The sequence below is a fragment of the Carassius gibelio genome, chromosome B11, assembly GCF_023724105.1.
Source record: "Carassius gibelio isolate Cgi1373 ecotype wild population from Czech Republic chromosome B11, carGib1.2-hapl.c, whole genome shotgun sequence".
NCBI classification, from domain to species: Eukaryota; Metazoa; Chordata; class Actinopteri; order Cypriniformes; family Cyprinidae; genus Carassius; species Carassius gibelio.
Window position 1 is genome coordinate 4122227 of NC_068406.1, and position 19680 is coordinate 4141906.

Consider the following 19680-nt stretch of genomic DNA (forward strand, 5'->3'; position numbering starts at 1 on the left):
AAAAACGGGGAATGGGGAGAAATGTAAGTAAAACCTGTTCATACAATTTTGCTTACTGTGGGTAAAATCTCTGTTGAATATTATAATTAAACATACAGTCCAGTCCAAATAATTATCTCAGTTTAAATTGTGAGGACTAATTTGAAATAATTGTAAAACAAGACTGTAAACTATTTGCAGAATAAACCATTTTAAACATTAAAATATAGAAATAAAATAAATTCTTGAGTCTGAGTCAAGAATGAGTCCAAAGACAAAAATCAAAAACTAGGTTTTTGGTCTTGTTCTTGAGTCTCCAAGACACAATTTTCTTCATCTTGTCATGGCACTGAGAGCATGTTAATTCAGTCTTAACTCAGACTCAAGCCTCAACAAAATCTTGTCCACTAAGATTAAATTTATTAAGAAAGTTAATCAAAAGCATGCTATATGTAAATTTATTTATGTGCAGGTAAAAGCATATAAACACTGGTGTTTGACTAGTTGAGAGTAAGTGTTCACATACCAACTCAAGAAGTTTTATGATTTAATGATTCTGTGAATCTGTTTTAAAATAGTGCTAATGATAATAATACTGTGGTTTCGCATACACATTCCCCTTTTTCACTTCTACAATGACGCTCTTTCTATTTTAAATAGCTGAGTCTGGGGATTCTGTGGAAGCCTGTGCATGTTACGCAATTTCCAAAATAGTTGTTTTAACAGCTGCTATCGCAGTGGCTAACCATGGGTTTTTGCTCTTTTGCAGCTTCCCACCTCCTCAATACACCTCATTCTAACCTTAAAATGTCAAAAGTTTCAAAGTATCTGAACCTCCCCTACTTTAACCTCAGACATACCAAATCTTTTAATGAGATGTTGCTCATTTAACCATTAAGTGGCTGTAAAAACCAGGCACAGAAAGACATAGAACCGGTGACTGTTGGGTAAAATGGTGCGGGAGATGCAGGAAAATCCAGACAGTTGGAGCGATTGAAGGCTGAGGGGTGGAGACAGAGACAGTGTTGGCCTCTACAAAGGAAAGTTGGCCATTGTGCCAGAGCCAGACGTTTACCGGAATCAAGGGCTGTATCCCCAAAGGTGTTGTTTACTTAAGAGCCGAGTCCTGCTTAAACTTTTCCAGCTGCCCGGACTGAAAGCCAGTGATTAAAAACACAGATCAAAAACAGCAAAAGAAGGAGAAAAGAGCAAGTGTACAAATGAAGGCTAAGGAAGACGAATGGGTCTTAGAGCAGCTGCTGCTGTCTGAACAATGCAAGAATAGAGGAACGCCACAGAGACAAACCACAGAAACAGTGGGCCGAGGAACCTGGCTTCGCTCTCATTGTAATTCCTAGTAAAATTGTAGGTCTCAGTGGAAGGAGGGTAAAAAATTCCATTTGTGACACAACCTTCCCTCTACACTGAAGGAAAACAAACGCTCTTATGATTCTAGATGTCACTGCCCGAGACAGCTTCATATGAACATACTTTGAGGCTAACAAACTGTGTTTACATGTTGAAACTTTATTTTACTAATAGTGGACTTTGTTTAAAGCTGCAATCTGCAGACAGTGTGACATTTCAAGAATGATTTCTGGAGTTCAAAACTAAGGCCATCTGACAATATGTCAAGTGATCTGGCATCTGTCCTGGCCAACCAGGTTTACAGCTATGACATAAGTCATATTTCTGTCCACACTGAAGGCAAAAATTTTGTGTGACAATCAAAGAAAAACATATTTGATGTTTGAGGTGGTATTTCAGACTTACCCAGCATGACACTTCACAAATAGAAACTAAACACTGTCACTTGCAATCATAATGGTCACATCTAGTATTAGAAGCAGGAAAAAAGCCTCTTGTAAAACAAGTTGTTACACCAGGTTAAGATCCAGTGTTAGGGCTAGTCCACACTGAACACATTTTTGTTAAATTAATTAAAATTTACATTTTAAATACTGAAATTATGTTGCATTATAAAAAATAGAAAGCTCAGTGTTATCAGTTTTGTTTTTTGTTTTTTAAGCATGGTTTATTCAAATGGTGTTAATTTAATCATTGTGCTAGATGGACGTATTTGACACTTGCACCAAGCAAACAGTTGGATTCTATTGTGTGTCACTGTGAACTTTTATAGATCATTCTGATTTGGATTACCACCCTCTGGCTCTTCCTCTCCTGGTCTCTGTCTCATCAAGATAAGTTTGTAAAACAAAATTTTTCTTGATTATGATGGGCTGAGCACATTTGAAGATGTTGTAAAATACACTAGAAACACACATCAGTTTTGTGTTGCTGCAACTAAGTGTTTAGCGCTAATCGATCTGCTAAACATTGCTGAAGAACTACATGCTCTAAGATCACTGTAAACCACAGATTCTCAGAGATTATTGCTTTGACTAGACACTACATTGTGGCTGTGCTACAGTGTATAATGAGTTGGATTGAGATCCTGCCCCAATCCTGTTTGCAATCTCTTTTCAAACTGTCTTCACAAAAAAAAAATGCACAAAATCCCCACTTTGCAACTGTGTCAAAGTAGGTAATAACCAAGGATAAGAAACAATAAAAATGGGAAGCATTGTTAACTTTCCTTTTTTCCCTCATGTTTCTATGGTTGTACAATCGAATTTTAACACACATGATGTTGATTTTGACTGGTAAAAACTACTGACTGAAGACACTAAGCAATTAAAATTCATTGTACCATAATTAGCATAAAAAGCATTAATAGCAATTCTTCAAGTTAGGCTGGATTGCTTCCAATAGATGCGGTCAGACTGCACACCAGTGTAACGAATTAAAGTCTGATGTCAAACTCAGTTAGCTCCAAAAGCCTCATAGTGTCACAACTATAGCTAGAGAAAAAGGGTGAGGGTTTGATCAAGAGAGATTAAAACCAAAACAATGCCCTGAATTTTGGCAGAGCCAAAAACATGTGGCGGAAGCCCTGGAGTGTGAGCCGATTCAATCACAAGACTGTTTAAGAGGCTTTCTGGAAACTTCTTCACCAAGCAGACCTTATGTCAGAGAGCCGCTCCCTTCTGCTTTATTCCACATTACTTCATCGCACATCCTGTTTTCCCTCTATTTATTCTGAGACACACCAAATTTACATGTAAGAAATAACTTTACTGGAATGCTGCAACTCAATAACACTCTGACATCTCTGACAAAAAAACTTGTACATGACATTTTGGTTCACGTCACTTTGTCATTTTCCAAGATGCTAAGAGACACATACATTTCTTTAAGAGATCACAAAGTGATGACGAAAAGATTGCAGAGAGAGATGGTCTAAACATCTCCACCTGTACGTGTCAGTTTTCATATTTTCATGATAAAACTCCACAGCCGCAGACTGATGGTGGTGGTGGGGGTTGGGTCGCTACATGCCGACCACAGTGTCTGGAAAATGTTCCACAAAACAGAATATAAATATGCTGCAGCAAACCCCAGCAACCTACAAAAACCACTCATAAAACACACACATAAATATAGAGACATATATACATACGGATAATGGCTTCCGGAAGAGTGCATGCTGTATCTTACAGGCTCAACTTAACCCATCCCAGCAGATTCGGGCCACACATTTGAGCACAAGTGTGTGAGAGTGATTTAGAAAGCCAATTAAATTCCCTTGGGTGGAACAATCAGTCACTTTCCACAAATAAGGTACACTTCGCTGTCCCATGATTTCCTATAAAGTACAATTTCCATTTTTAACCCTTTTGGATATTTTTGATAAATTATTAACATAATAATAGTAACCTTTTACTTAGCATAAAATGATCTAGTTGCATCAAATGTCTGTACTTACAGTATCATAATAAAATTGAAATTTTGGCCAGACCCTCAAGGTACTAAAAAAAAAAAAAATAGGGCAAATAGGGCTTTTAGAAGGTGTTTTATTCTGTTATTGTTCACGTGATTTACTGTGACAATTAACAACACAACACAAGCTTCGAATCAAGGCTTCATCAGGCATGCCCATTTATTCTCGACACAAGCTCCGATGCCTTGGTTCAAATCTCACATCACTAGCAGGGGGTAATACCACTAAATTAGGAAACCAGGTCATGAACAGTTTATATATCTATACTTGTATTTTACAAAATTTTATAAATGTAAAGTAAAATAAAAACTAAAAATTAGATTGCAGTGCATTGTCAATGCATTGTGATGCATTGTGATGCATCGTGATATCGAATTAAACCAAATCGATGACATGATAATCGTAGCCCGAACCGAACCGTGAGACAAGTGTAGGTTCACAACCCTAGTTGGCAGGGTATCTGGATGCTTGGTTAAGCCTCTCCAATCCTTCCCAATGGGTCTTCAGAACCATTCAGCTCAGCTATGCGATTTAGTTTGACAGGCGGATGCACAAGTTCAGGGGCATTGTTTTTTCCTCAGCACGAGGCGAGATTGTGGCTGTTCTTCAGACAGAGGTTGCCATGAAGATTGTTGAAACTGCCCTTTCCCCCTCTTAGGGAAGTGGGGATTTGTATTCTCAATTACCTTAATGACTGGCTGATCCAAGCTCACTCGCGAGAATCGGTTTAAGCACACAGGGACATGGTCCTTGATTACCTAGCCCGATTGGGACTTTGGGTCAAATGGGAAAAGTGCAAACTTTCCCCTGTGTAGAGCATCTCTATTCTCTTTGTAGAATTGGATTTGGTTTAGATTACTGCACGCCTCGCTCAGGATGGTGCTCAGTCAGTGCTGAAATGCTTGAGGGCTCTCAAGCAGAGAACAGCGGTGCCTCAAAAACTTTCAGAGGCTCCTGGGGCATATGGCACTCTCAGCCCACAGTTACACTGCTGGGACTGATGCATATGAGACCATTTTAGCACTGGCTTGGTACCCAAGTTCCGAGATAGGCATGACGTCATGGTTGACACCGCATGAACATCACACCGTTGTGACGCCGTACCTTCAGTCCTTAGGAGGACATATCTTTTCTACAGACAGGAGTGCCCTTAGAACAGATGTCCATATGCATTGTTGTTACAACAGATGCTCTCAAGACAGGCTAGGGCACTGTGTGTAATGGGCATGCAACATCAGGCATCTTGTCAGGCCCTCGGCTGCATTGGCATATCAATAGCCTGGAGTTGTTGACAGTGCTTTTGGCTTTGAGGAGGTTTCAACCCTTGATCCAAGTCAACACAGCGATAGTTGCATACATCAGCCACTAGGATGGTGTTCACTCCCACCACATGTCACAACTTGCCCACCATCGCTTTCTTTGGAGCCAGCACAGAATCAGGTCTCTGCATGCCACTCATATCCTGGGCAACCTCAATCATGTAGCGGATCTCCTCTCGCGACAGGTCTCGCTCATGGGCGAGTGGAGGCTTCACCCCCAAACAGTTTAGCTGATTTGGAGTCGGTTCTACCAGGCACAGGTGGACCTGTTTGCTTTGTCGGACTAGACCCATTGCCAGTTGTGGTACTGCCTGACCGAGGCACCCATCGGCACGGATGTAATGGCCTACTCGAGTATGCATTTCCCCCAGTGAGCATCATTGCACAGACACTGTGCAAATCAGGGAAGACGAAGAAAAGCTCTTGCTTCTGGCCGCTTATTCGCCCAACATGATCTGGTACTTGGAGCTCGTGCTCATGGCATCAGTTCCTCCCTGGCAAATGCCCCTGAGGAAGGACCTCCTTTCTCAGGGGAAGGGCACAATTTGGCATCCGTGCCCGGATCTCTGGAACCTTCATATTTGGTCCCTATACACAACCAGGAGGAACTCAGATCTTTCACCAGCAGTGGTGAATACCACTATTCAGGTCAGGATGGAGGTGGTAACAAATAAATAAAGATATTGCACATTTTTATTTCATAAGTGGGGAACATTTAACTATTCATTTGGAAGATTACCTGGAGAAAGAAGCTGTTCTTGTGCCTGGATCTTCCAACTTTTAGATTCCCAGGGAACACATGATAGGTAAAAATTGATAGCCTGAATGTACTGTAAGTCGCTTTGGATAAAAGTGTCTGCTAAATGCATAAATTTAATCTAATTAATTTAATTTAATTTTAAATTAATCTCTTTATTCCGTGTGTTCCTAGCCTGACTGTACAAAACTCTGTCCCCAATTATGTAGGCATCTTCTTTGGTCTGAGTTTTGCTGTAAACCATGGCTTATCTTTGTTGAATTTTAGATAAGTAATGGTAGGAATGCATATATCCTCACAGAAACTAATATAGGATGTTACAGGCTCTGTGAGTTCGTCCAGATAGCAGGTAGAAGATTCAAAAACACTCCAGTCAGTGAGGTCGAAACAGGCTTTTAAAGCCCACTCTGTTTCATTGCTCCATCTCTATGCAATCTTTACTGTCTGTAGGTTGGTATAAGATGAACCAGGCAATTATCAGACAGCCCCAACGCTGCTCTTGGAACAGAACATGAATCTTTTATTGCTGGGTAACAGTGATCTTGTATATTACTGTCTCTCGTGGGACATTTAACATGCTGTCTGTATTTTGGCAGTTCACATGAGAGATTGACTTTATTAAAGTCCCCAAGAATGATAAAAACAGAGTCAATGTATTGTAAACACTTTGTAAACACTACCAAAAATGAAATAAGTGAAACTCCCACGGCGCATGCAGTAAATGAAGAGTGCTTCTAGATCAGTAAAACACATCTTCAAACCACAGTTACATCTGTACACCACCTTTCATTGACGTAAAAGCATGCTACACCACCGTTTGATTTCCCAGTTGATTCTGCATCGCAATCTGCTCTTAACAGCTGAAAGCTGAGCAGAAGGAGCGTGCTGTCCAGAATGGCATCATTCAGCCAGGTTTCCATGAAACACAGAGCAGCAGAGTGTGAGAAATCCTTATTTGTATGGGAGAGCAGAAGAAGTTCGTCCATTTTGTTGGGTAGAGAGCATAGATTTGCCAGATGGACACTAGGAAATGGCATTTGAAATCAGTTTGATCAGCGCCGCTGCTGGGGAAGCACAATCTGGTTATTAAGTTCCTCAAACGTGACCGGAGGTTGAACCCTCCGAAGCCATGTCTAATTCCCTCTTGGTATCTCACTGAGGTCTTGCAGGCCTTATAGAAATATATGTTTGAGACCCGTCAGTCAGTTGAGTTCAGTGCCCTCTTTATCAAGACAGCCCTCCTGACTGTGATCACTTTTGTCAAGAGGGTGCGGGATCTCAGAGCCCTCTCCATTAACTAAACATGCCTGGAGTTCAGGGTGGCAAACTCTCACGTTGTCCTGAGACCTCGGACTAGATATGTGCCCAAGGTTCCCACCACTCCTCTCAGGGACAGGTGGTAACATTGTTGCTCCCAGTGCGAGCCCTATACACATACCTAGATCACACTCAGAGATTCAGACATTTTGAACAGCTCTTTATCTGCTTTGGAGGAAAGCAGAAGGGGAATGCTGTCTCCAGACAAAGGATCTCCCACTGGATTGTGGATGTGATCCTAACAGCCTATCAGGCCGGAGGAATACCTTTGCCACTGGGAGTGAGGGCTCCCTCTACCAGAGACATGTCTGCACCAACAGCCCTGGCGAACGGGCCTCTCTATCAGATATCTGTAGAGCTGCAGGTTGGGCTACACCAAATACATTTGCTAGATTTTATAATCTATGAATGGAATAATTACCCTGGGGGAGTAGCACTGGTAGCAAGCTCTACACCCTGCCAGTCTCCCAAAGTAGTAACTTCTCCAGAGGTAACTATTTCCATTCGTAGATTATAAAATCTAGCACATGTATTAGGTGTAGCCCAACCTGCTGCTCTACAGATATCTCATAGAGAGGGCCTTTTCGCCAGGGCTGCTCGTGCAGCCATGTCTCTGGTAGAGGGAGCCCTCACTCCCAGTGGGCAAGGTAGGCCTCCTTGACAGAAGTGAGCACAGTCAGGAGGGCTGTCTTGATAGAGAGGACACTGAACTCAACTGACTGACGGGGCTCAAACAGATATTTCTATAAGGCCTGCGAGACCACAGTGAGATACCAAGAGAGAACTAGACATGGCCTTGGAGGGTTCAACCTCCGGGCACCTCTGAGGAACTTAATAACCAGATTGTGCTTCCCCAGCAGCGGCGCTGATCAAACTGATTTCAAATGCCGTTTCCTAGCATCCATCTGGCAAATATCCACTCTCTACCCAACAAAATGGACGAACGTCTTCTGCTCTCCCAGACAAATAAGGATTTCTCACACTCTGCTGCTCTGTGTTTCAAGCTTCAGCAGATAGCAGATAGCATGCTTGCCTATTAATACCCAGATGTATGGGCATGGCCAACTATGCAAATTCTGCACACCTAAGGTGTTTGGGCTCTCAATAACGACCGTTATTTTTGTACCCTCAACATCTCCGTTCCCTCTATCAGGGATCAAGGTTTACCATACCTGACAGAGAGGTTTTGACTATAGTAAACTTATAAACGCTGTTTATAAGTGGTTCAACTCAATATATTTATAGAAATCATATTAATATTGCTATCTAACAGATATTAGTCATCATTTGTGATTTCTAACTAGCATGGTAAACATTCTTTATGCATTAACATTTATATTTCGATGAATTCTACAAAGTATGTTGTAGTAAATACAGAATACAGCACTATCCTGCAGTGTGGTAAAAATAAAAGAGAATAGTAGAGGCAGAGTGGAAAACATCTGGTCGTCTCATCTGCGTGTCACGCTGAGGTCATGAATCACAGAAAAACACATTTCCTGTATGACCGCCACAACAAACCCACCAGCCAAAAGAAATCTGAACCCGAGTTCATGACGGCACTTCTACAGAATGCTTCAGCTGTCAGAAATGCCACCTCTTCATTATTATTCTCCGTTTAGTTTTTATTCCTCTCATACGCACAGCAGGCAGGCATATCTTTAACATTGAGGGCAAGAACTCAATAACTGGCAACAGGAAGCCAATGATCTCTTTATCCCCTCTTAGCAAGGGCACAATGCCACAGACACGCCTGTGACCACTGACCTGTGAACGTGTGTCTAAGAAACGTGTTCAAACTGCCATGAACATGGAAATCACTGAAAAATGAGGCTGCTTTAAAACTAACCAGCACTTAAACCTTAAACCAGCACTTAAACATTTTACACAAACTCAACAAGAGACAGGTCTGAAATGAACTCTAAGAAAGTATGTGAACACAAACACTCTGCATGTCTGCATCCTTGCCTAGAGTATATTTCTGGCCTATATTTCCATCTGGCCGTTAACTGAGCGCCAGAGTTGTCGTAAGACCCAAAATATGAACTCCAGGTTAGCAGAAATATTTCCTGTTAAAACTGTGTTCCAACTACTGAAGATAACAGAGAAAGCAGGCCCAAAACAGAAAAAAACATTTGAGTAAAAGAGTGGTTTTAGTTGACAAATACTTCTATTCAAACATTTATTTTCACTTCAAAAGTTACAGTGCATTCTGGGATTACAAGAGAATTCAGGAAGTGCTGCCTTAGATTTCACACTCACTTGTCACTAATAGCCACATCTTGTTGCAAATAAGTGCATGAATCGGCTACTCAGCAGATCTTTGATACTTTGTTACTGATGCTGGAACTGCACCAGCTGACAGCAAAAACTAAGTTGTTCTAATACAATATTCCTATAGTGGTGATTATAGAGTGGTAAAACATTTACAATTATTTTGCAATCATTGTTTAAATCAGGAATCATCTTGTTTTTATTTAAATGACAATGAATGATTATTATAATGTTAAATTATTAATACAGATTGCACACATTTTAACACTTCTAAAAATTGTATTATTAAATTCATAAAATAATGATAAAATGTGAAAATTTTGATATAAATGATGATGATGATGAGTATTATCATTATAATTTATTTGGTATATTCTTGTCTAAAACCATAAGATGACATCATGTGCTTGATCACTTTTTGTCACACACAGGTTTAAGTACTGTATATTAGTATAACTGTATTGTTAAGTTGGTGGATTCTTTATTTAACAGAAAACAGTATCATTGGTTTAAGTCCAATGAAGATCTTTTACAAGTATATGTCATGAAATGCATTCTTTATTTTTTGTTTTCCGAATTGCACTTAAATCGTTAGTAGGATTTTAACATCAAAACTGACATCAATTATAAATAGAAAGCCATTTTTATTTTTGCCCTCTGTATTAAACTTTATTTAATAAATGGTTGGGGTCTCCTTTAAGACTAAGGGCCCTATCTTGCACCCAGCGCAATTGACTTTGTACACCGACGCATGTGTCATTCCTATTTTGCACCCGCGCAAAGCGCGCTTTTCCCTCCACAGAAGCACGTCGCTAAACTAGTGAATGAACTTACGATCCCTGGGCGGTTCAGCGCAAAAAAGGAGGCGTGTTCCGGCGCAAACAATCCCTGGTGCTATTTTGCTGTTCCATTAAACAATTGCGCCACTGACCAGAAAAAACCTAGTCTAAAGTCAGTGGCGCATTGCGCGTTGTTCATTATGCGCGTTGTTCATTATGCTATTTTAAGGGCGCATGCCTGACCATAATGTATAGCGTGCACAACGCGCATACACTTTGCTCATGTAATCTACACGGATGCAACAGTTATTTTTGCAAATCATAAATTGTTACACTAAAAGAAATATTAACACATGAGATGACGGAAATCATTGTGGTGTGCCACGAAGATGTGAAAAAAATAGGCATAAATCTAGCTTACAAATTATTCAGGCTAATTATTCTCCCATCCCCATACAACACAACTTCTCTGTCTTTCACTGCTCTTACAAGAACACCAGTCTCCTCGGCTGTGAACCACTCCTGGCGTGCGCCTGGTAAATACGCCATAATAATAGCAATCCATAATGGAACTTGCGCACCTGCTTTTAAAGGGAATGTTGGATGACGCTCTGATTGGTTTATTTCACGTTACGCCCAAACCACACCTATGAATAATGAAGCTACTTCAGACCAACCCATTTTAGATTTGCGCCGAGCGCAAGAGCCATTTATCCCGCCGGGAAAATAGCAACAGCGCCGAGACCTGCCCACAAAGTTACTTGCGCTTCGCGCTTTGACACTTGCGTTTCAGATCGTTAAAATAGGGCCCTAAGACTTTAAGTAACATCTTTGCATCTGAAGTATTTTTGCATATGGAACACAGGTCATCTTTCAATTTCTGATGATGTAACTCTTTTTCAATTCAAGTTTCTAGTTATTTCCCGAACAATACAAACTTTTTCTGTTCTCTTCCCTAAGAAATCTTTCAATATGTTTCTTTCATATACTTTCAGACTTTTTTCACTCCATCTCTTTCATAGAACTCAGAGTTGAATTTACTAAACAGTGTCACTCTTTTGCATTCAATTTCTGTATGAAAAGGACATCTTATTCATTAACCACCTGCAGTTCAGGGATGTGTTTCCCAAAAGCATTTTTAGCTAACTATGGTCGTTAGTTCCATTGAGTTTGATTGGTAAGGACAGAACTTGCAACCATAGTTGATTTTGGGAAACGCACACCAGTTCAGCTAGCTGCTACATGTGCTGAAGTAACACTGCACCACACAGGTCAGTGATGCATTTAATGTACTACAGTAGTGATGCCCATGGAAAGCAGTATTGATTTTGTTTGCCATTCTAACAGCTTTGCATTTATAGATGTATGCTGGTTGAGAATGCAGTCTTTTGTACTGGTGAAGGTTAAGTGGTGCTTTCTCCCTTTTAGGGATTTATGTAACAATGGGCATAATATTACCTTAAAATAAAGAAATTGTGGGATACACAGTGTTGTGACACATCAGGTGGAGTTAGACCCATTTGCAGTTTTATTGAGAATAGTCAGACAACATGGGGTCAGATACCGGCAAGGCAGAACAATGGAGACAAGGCTTAGACAGAACCTTAACCAGGCAAGAGATCAGGGCAGGCGGCAGACAGATAAGAGTTCAGAGAAGGCAATCCAAGTTGGGGCAGGCAGGTAACAAACTCGGTAATCGAGAAACAGTCCAAGGTCAATACACTACAAAACAAACACGGGCAATCACGCTCAGAAGAGACAGCCGGGCCAAATCAAGACTTCATGTTAGGTGACTGCTTATATGTCATTATGTTTGTGTTTGTGTGTTTGTGTGTGTGTGTGTGTGTGTGCACGCACATGTAAATGAGGTGCAGGTGTGGAGAGTGTTGAGGTGTGATTGTAGTCAGGTGTGGTGTGAGTGATCAGTCCCAGGTATGAGGAATGATGGGAAATGGAGTCTGAATCAGAGTTTGTTAATAGTCAGGGGATGTATCCCTCTGGTGGTGAGGAGGCAGCGGTACAGGAACCTCCTCTGTAACAGAGCCCCTCCCCGCAAGCTGCTCCTGACGTGAGGAAGCAGGTGTCGCAGGGGTCTTCCACAAGGTCGAGGGGCCGGCTTCTCCGAATGTGACCGAATGTGACCACACCCCTACCAATGGTGATATCATTGAGGCTGTAACCCTCCATCCTTCTTCTTAAAGAAAAACCCAGCTGAGGCAGGAGAAGTGGAGGGCCGAATGAATCCCTTGGAGAGTTCTTTGTCAATATAATGCTTCATGGCTTCGGATTCAGGTTGAGATAACGGGAATATCCGGCCTTTAGGAGGAGTGGTGCCGGGCATCAGATTGGCACAATTCACAGAGTGATGAGTGGGAAGTTGTAATGCTTTCTTCTTACTGAAGGCGTCTGCAAGTTCTGGGTATTCTGGGGCCAGATGTGAAGTATTAGTGTCGGTAGATGAAAAGAGAAATGCATTACTGGAGGTTCGCATAACTCTTGACAAGGCATTGTTTTTGACATGTGGTGCCCCATTGAGTGAGCTGTCCTTCCCTTCAAGAGATGAGTGGATTGTGTGTCCATAACTATGGTAGTCTGAGGATAATGGTATGATTGGGTGAGAGGACGACGTAGAATCCGTCCAGCACCTCCACTGCCAAGGGAGAGTAACAAGGGGTCAATTTCAGTTAATGGCGCTGAACAAATTCGTTTGATAAAGTTACCCACTGCAACTGAGTCTAAGAGAGTGGTGGTGCTAATCGCAACATCATTGACAAGGATTTTAACAGGTAAGTTTATGCTGGATATGGAGGTTGTAATGGGAGTCTTCACGGTCAATGTTCAGGCAGGAGATTTTCAAGTGACCCCGACTGACCACAGTAGAGACACACTTGATTCTGCATACAGCATTCTCGTTCTTCAGGTGTGAGGTGAGTGTATCCCAATGGCATAGGTTCAGCCCCACTGATGGCTTCATTGGCTGAATGAGGCATGTTTCGAGCTGAACATTGAGAACGGATCAAATTGTCAATTTGAATGGCCAGAGTGCAGAATGACAGAGCATACTCTGCTGCCAACCTCCTTCCTTGAGTCAGGTTTAATAACAGGTCACGTGCGCTTCTCCCCTCAGCCGGTTATTAGAAAACCTCACAGAAAGTTTTGAGAAAGGCTTTGAAGGTGGAGAAGAATGAACCATCAGTCCTCCATACAGCGGTAGCCCATTCCAATACTCTTTTGGTCAGCAGTGAACAAACAAAAGCAATGCGCCTGGAATCTGTTGTATATAGCGAACATTGAAGTAAGAAGCCCTTGCATTTAGCGGTTTCTCCATCGAATCTCTCGGGGAAAGCGAGTTGTGGGCTGACTGGGGGTGTCAGAACCGGGAGTGGGCCGGGAGTGGGTTGCTAGGAACAGGTGAAGAATTAGAGCCAGACTGAGGCCTTCCAATGCTCCGACCAGATCCTCGGTTAGTGTGGTGAGCCAGTTTAACTGGTGTTGGTGCAGGGAGAGCTGAGACACCTGAGCAGAGAGTTCCGTAGATAGTTGCATGATCGCTGCTGGATTGCTATGTGGCGAAGTCTTCTTTTGTAACACATCAGAAGACATTAGATCCATTTGCAGCTTTATTGAGAATAGTCAGACAATACATGGTCAGATAGCAGCAAGGCAGAACAATGGAGACAAGGCTTAGACAAAACCTTGATCAGGCCAGGTGACAGACAGACAGAATTGAGAAACAGTTGTTTCTTGCTCCGCCATGGCCTCCCGAGTCTCCTGCTCCCCCATGGTGCCCTGAATGGGGTCCGCTGCCTTGTGTCTGTCACAAAGGGCCTCCACATCGCCCACCTCCCCTCCCCATTGGATGTTGGCGTGTTTGCTGTTATGTTAGACTCTGTTCCGTATTTTGTGTTTGTTTTTCTCTCCATGACTTAGTTTATGTCTTGTGTTGACTGATTTCATCCCAGGTGTTCCCCGTGCAATCTCATTTGATACCAGGTGTGTCTCGTTTTCACATTGTCTTGTCCTGCATAAGTAGTGTTCCAGTTTTGAGTTCACTTTCAGCTGTTAAATGTCTTCTGTCTTCTGAATTAAAATTGTGCGTTGAAGAACTCTTCTGCATCTCCTTGCTCCTCGCCCCCATGTAATGTGACACTGTTATGTATAGAGAGTAAAATGTCTGCTTTCTTTTACCACGGAAGGGAAGAAGGGAAGGGTAAAGAATTTTGTAGATGGTCTAATGCAAATGAGTATTAAGAATAAAAATATTTTAGATCTCCTTGTATTTCACTTTCATAACCCATTTAAATAAAATAATATATATATATATATATATAATATAAACATTATTATATATATTTTTTTCATATCGGGCCAATGTCTGTGTTTATGTTTGAAGCTGTTATCAGCCAATTACAATATTTTTACGATTATATCATGCATCCCTACTTGAAAAAAGGCATTGTAAACGTAATCTATATGAATTGAGTGGTTTTAAGACACATAAAATATGGTCAATGGAAGATTAACCATAGGCTACTTAGATAGCACAGGCATGTTTGAGCTTCTGTTTGCCATGTTTTATGCCGCCTAAGCATGTGCATTGATAATTTTTTATTTGTGAATTAAAAAACTAAATTAAATTATATAAAGCTATTTGGATTTAGAACTCTTTATGAACTTTTTACACCTGGAAGCTTTAGTGTAATGGACTTTCAATGGAGGGAAAAAGACAATCTTTAGCTATTCCTTTAAAGCTGAATGCAACAATAATGATGACACATTCAGCATGGGATGGGTATGTTTTAGAAAATGCACTGTTCATGGTATACAGTGGAGGCTAAAATAATAACACTAATATTCTCACAAACTAAAAAATGGTTTTAAGTCAGTTATTTCAATCTTTTGCTGTAGTGTGTCAGTAGTAAATATCAGTTTACATTTCCAAAAATTCCTTTAGCCACTAATTTGCACAACGGCTAGCGCTCCACACAGAGATCTGATCTGATCATCATCCAGTCTGTCTGGAATGACATGAAGAAACAAAACAAACTGAGACAAACTCAATCCACAAGAACTATATTAACATTTCCAAGATTTGCATAAATTTCCTTAATTATTACAACCCTGTGTAAGGAATGTGAATTGTATAATGAATCAGAGCAGCGTGACTTACGATGTAAGCTGAGGGAGATGTTGATGGTTCTCTCATCTGTGAAGCTCTTGAGGCCTGTTATCTTAGCACATTTCAGTCGTGTGCCCGCGGGGGAATCACCCACATTAATCCAGCAAACTGTTTCCTGCGTGTACAGGAAGTCCATGGCTGTGGTTTGTTTGGTGGTTATGTAGAGTGATGGGCTGCTGGAGCCACTCAGAGATGTGATCTGGATATTCTGAGAGTTTGCGATGAGTAAGACAGGGAGACGATCCACAGGCACTACAGACAGAGGAAGAGATCGGGTTCATCTCAAATATAATAACAGTTCACCCAGTAGTAATGAATTCAAGTGTTGGCTGCTGCGGATACATATATGTGAGGTAAATACAGAAATGGAGAAGCTATATTTAATGTTTTCTTGGACTGTTATGTTTGTCTTACCGTTCTTGGCCTTGCAGGAGCGGTTGTCTGGTTGAACTAGATAACCTTCCACACAAGAGCAGGTGTACGAGCCATCTGTATTTGTGCACGTCTGACTGCAGGTGCCGTACACCGTGCACTCATCAAAATCTGAACCCACACGAAATGATATAAGATTAATATATATATATAGTAGCCATGTAATATGCACAATAATGTATAATCAGACTTTCATAATCTTAAAAAAAAGAAGGCTTAAAATGGCATAATAGGAAAATATTTTGTGACAATGACCGGCTGACTGTATATTTTCCTTACAAAATACCTGATTTATGTTACTTAATTCTATGTTTTGTTCATCTTTTTAAGTATACATACTGATTATACAATTAAAATGATCTTCTATCATTCTCCGCTGTAAGTCTATGTTGTTGCATTCATAGAAGTCTATAATCATGAGAGTGTGTGTAAATGCAACCGACCTTTACAGGTCTTTCCATCTTGGCTGATCTCGTAGCCGCTCTTGCAGTAGCACATGGGGCCGGTGCGTGTGACAGCACAGTTGTCCTGGCAACCAGTGAGAGTACAGTTGAGCGCCAGTTCTACAGAGATCAGAGCAGAGGACGGCTAGAGGTCAAACAACACACAATCTATTACCAAACAGACTCACACTGCCCATCAACACTCACTACCGCAAAGTTCAAAACAACAACAGAAAATATCTTACATGGTCTAAAACGCAAATGATAAATATCACATAAAAGAATATGATATACAAATCACATACGTTTTTTTTTTACTTAGTGTAATAACAGAATTGCATCACATGCTAAATGACAATGCTAAGACATGCTAGACTAAAGACACTGGAATCAAGCTAACATCTAACATACAATAATTCGCCAAAGTGCACTTTTGTATTTCATTCTATATACAGTATATTCCCATTTCGATTATGCAAAATCTCTAACTACTGTATACTTAAAATTTATAAAGACTTCTTTAGGTATTTGTTTCTGGTCAAGTAAACTTGGATTTCTTTTTAACTAAAGATGTCTTATAATTAACCAGACTTTACCTACTGTACCTTTAAGGCTTATAAATGGTACTGGTAATTTTCTGCCAGGACATTATCCATTAGGCTTACAGACATTTCTTTTATCTTGAGGTTATTTTTTTGCTTATTTGTCTTGAGAGAGTTGGCAACAGTGGCGTTGAGCCTTCAGTCAGAAACAAGTGAGCCTCTAGATAAACTGCATCAGCTCGCAGAAGCTAATCTAATAGTTTATGCTAACAGCTCCTTATGTAGACAGCCTTATACCAATCATATGCTTGGTCCACAAACAGTGAGCTCTGTCTATGTATGAAGCTTTTAAGGGATCAAAAGCCCACTTCTGACATGAACACTGCTCCAAAATGTCCAAACATAGCCTATATATGCTAAGGCTTTTGAGGTTCGGTTTCATTTCTGATGCTGCCTTAAAAGACAACCACCTTTGTTGGTAGACAGTGAGGTAGTTGACTATTGTGACAGAGCAAACAGCACACACATTCTGTGTCAATATACAATTACCACATAAAGTATATGAGTGTGTGTTTCATTTTTGAGTAGGTATGTGTGTGGATGAGTGTAAACGTACTAAAAATTTTGCCTTAACTTCACACTTCCCCACACTATGGTAACAAGTACTATGATGGGTTAAAACACTTTTCACAAAGGTTACATCCCAAAATGAAGCTAAATAGTTCCATGTTTCACCATTATCAAAATGGCAATAAAAAATGAGTGTACAATCAGCATTTTGACATCAGAATTTTGATTTCCAGGAGACGTGAATATTGTCAAAACATTTACAGATTTAGCTTTGATTAAAAGTGTCTTCAAACATCTGTTCCAGTATTCTAATGCACCTTCTGCTGACCACTGAACTGTTCACTGTTCCTCAAGCTATAAGGTCAGACCACATAGTCTTCAGTTTCAAGGACCGACTCTTTAATGAGTATCTAAAGTGACACAAGTCCTCATACATGTAGCAGTGCAGAGCTAAAAGTGTTTCCAAATCACAAATTTGATAATCAAGCAATCCAAATTTGGAGAAAATGCCTTTTATGAAGGGAGGCAGTTTAGTTTCACTGCTTCTGCCACTGGACAGCACCGGGAAGACACTGCTCAACTACAGCTTACAAAGTTACTCATAATGTAGAAACAATATGAAATTATATTAACAATCCATTTGATTAGATCATGAAAAGTGGACATTACATACTAGAGTTTGCAACTGTGCAGGACTTAAAGACCTAAGTGCATACTGAGAAATGAACTGTTGTCATTCTAAATTATTAATCATTAATATTAATACTTATTCACACAGAAGGTGATTACTGAGGTGTGCATTACAATACAATACAACTATACACATTTTATTTCTGTAGCACATTTAAAACCACTGCAACTGACCAAAGTGCTTTCCAGCATCATTACATTCAGCCACGCAAACATTATAAGGACTAGACTGTCTGCACTCATCTATCAGTCAACACCATACATTTTTAAGTGTAAATCGTTTTTTTAAAGATATTTCACTCAGATATTTATTTTATCTCCTCATGCAGACAGACCTGTGGGTGAGGCTGGAGTTAAGAGAGAGGCAGGCACGGAAAATTATCAGCTCTGATGTCACTATCAGCAAATAAACAAGCAATAACAAAATCTTAAGCAATCCCTCTGGTAAGACTGGATATGGCATAAAGCCACAGCTATGAGGAGTGGCACTGTGGGAAAGTGTGTGTTACACAAAAACAAAATGTTAAAACTTAAAATAAAAAATAACTTGGAGAGGAGGACTGTTTTAGTTTTGGAATTGTTACAGATGATCACCGTATCAGGTGTTACTTACAACATCAAAAATCCCTAAATAACGAAAGACGAATTTCTAAAAAGTATGACTACAGCTCTGTGTGTGCAAAAGGTAAATCAAGGTTATTCGTAATATAAAAACACATTAAGAATTTTCCTGTCCTTGTATACACTATTTGAACTATATTGAGGTCATATCTCAAAAATGTGTAACTACTAAACATTGTATATTTTAGGGGGGAATCAGCAGATTTGTATTTGTTTGTTTATTTATTGATTTATTTGGGGTTATGCTCACACAGTTTCCAGTAAATGTGGATCAGTCTTCTTCATCAGAGGAATTTCTCACATAAGAAAGCATTCATAGTTTCATCAATGATGGCAATCTGTCCTGGTCCAGAGGCAGGAAAGCAAATAGTGTAATTAAACAAACCAAATAATTATACCGCCATCCCTGTGCTTTACAGTCGGGATGCGGTTGCTGTTATTGAATGTGCTGTGTTGGTTTTGCCAAATGTAATTTTTCAAACTGTTTTACTTTGGACTCATCCATCAACAAATCAATACTTCCAGTAGTCTTCTGGCTTATCCTTGTGGTTTTTGGCAACCTTTAGACAGGCAATAAGTGTTCCTCTTGGAACAAGTGGCTTCCTTCTTGCTGGAGTTTCCTGCTGTGCACATCATTCATGTTCAGTGTTTGTCTGAAGCCAATGCAAGAGACCCCTGGAGACCCTTGTTACCCTGAAGCTCTCTGTGACCTTCTGGAATATTATTATATTATACATCTCGCGTTTATGGATGGTCACTTTTTTTCAGGAATGGTGGTGAATTTCTTCCAGCTATCTACTGTACCTGATGGACACCAGACTCTTCACAGATACCTCTCTAATGTATTCCAGCGTTGTGAGCATCAACATCTTTTTATCAGACGTTTTGACTGAAACATGGCTAGTATCCACAAACAGAGGTGATAAAGGCCCAGACT

General features: G+C 40.4%; 1 protein-coding gene across 7 annotated transcripts in view; it reads right to left on the reverse strand.

Annotated features, from left to right (window-relative positions):
- The window catches only part of LOC127968142 (low-density lipoprotein receptor-related protein 1-like), a 157498-nt gene that overhangs the window by 99733 nt on the left and 38085 nt on the right, over positions 1–19680 (reverse strand). For all 7 annotated transcript variants that reach the window (XM_052569058.1, XM_052569061.1, XM_052569060.1 and 4 more), the window contains exons 4-6: positions 16321–16440; positions 15860–15988; positions 15437–15697 (exon numbers count right to left, since the gene is read on the reverse strand). In XM_052569058.1, coding sequence (XP_052425018.1) covers positions 15437–15697; positions 15860–15988; positions 16321–16440 — 510 coding nt within the window. The remainder of the gene's footprint in view (positions 1–15436; positions 15698–15859; positions 15989–16320; positions 16441–19680) is intronic.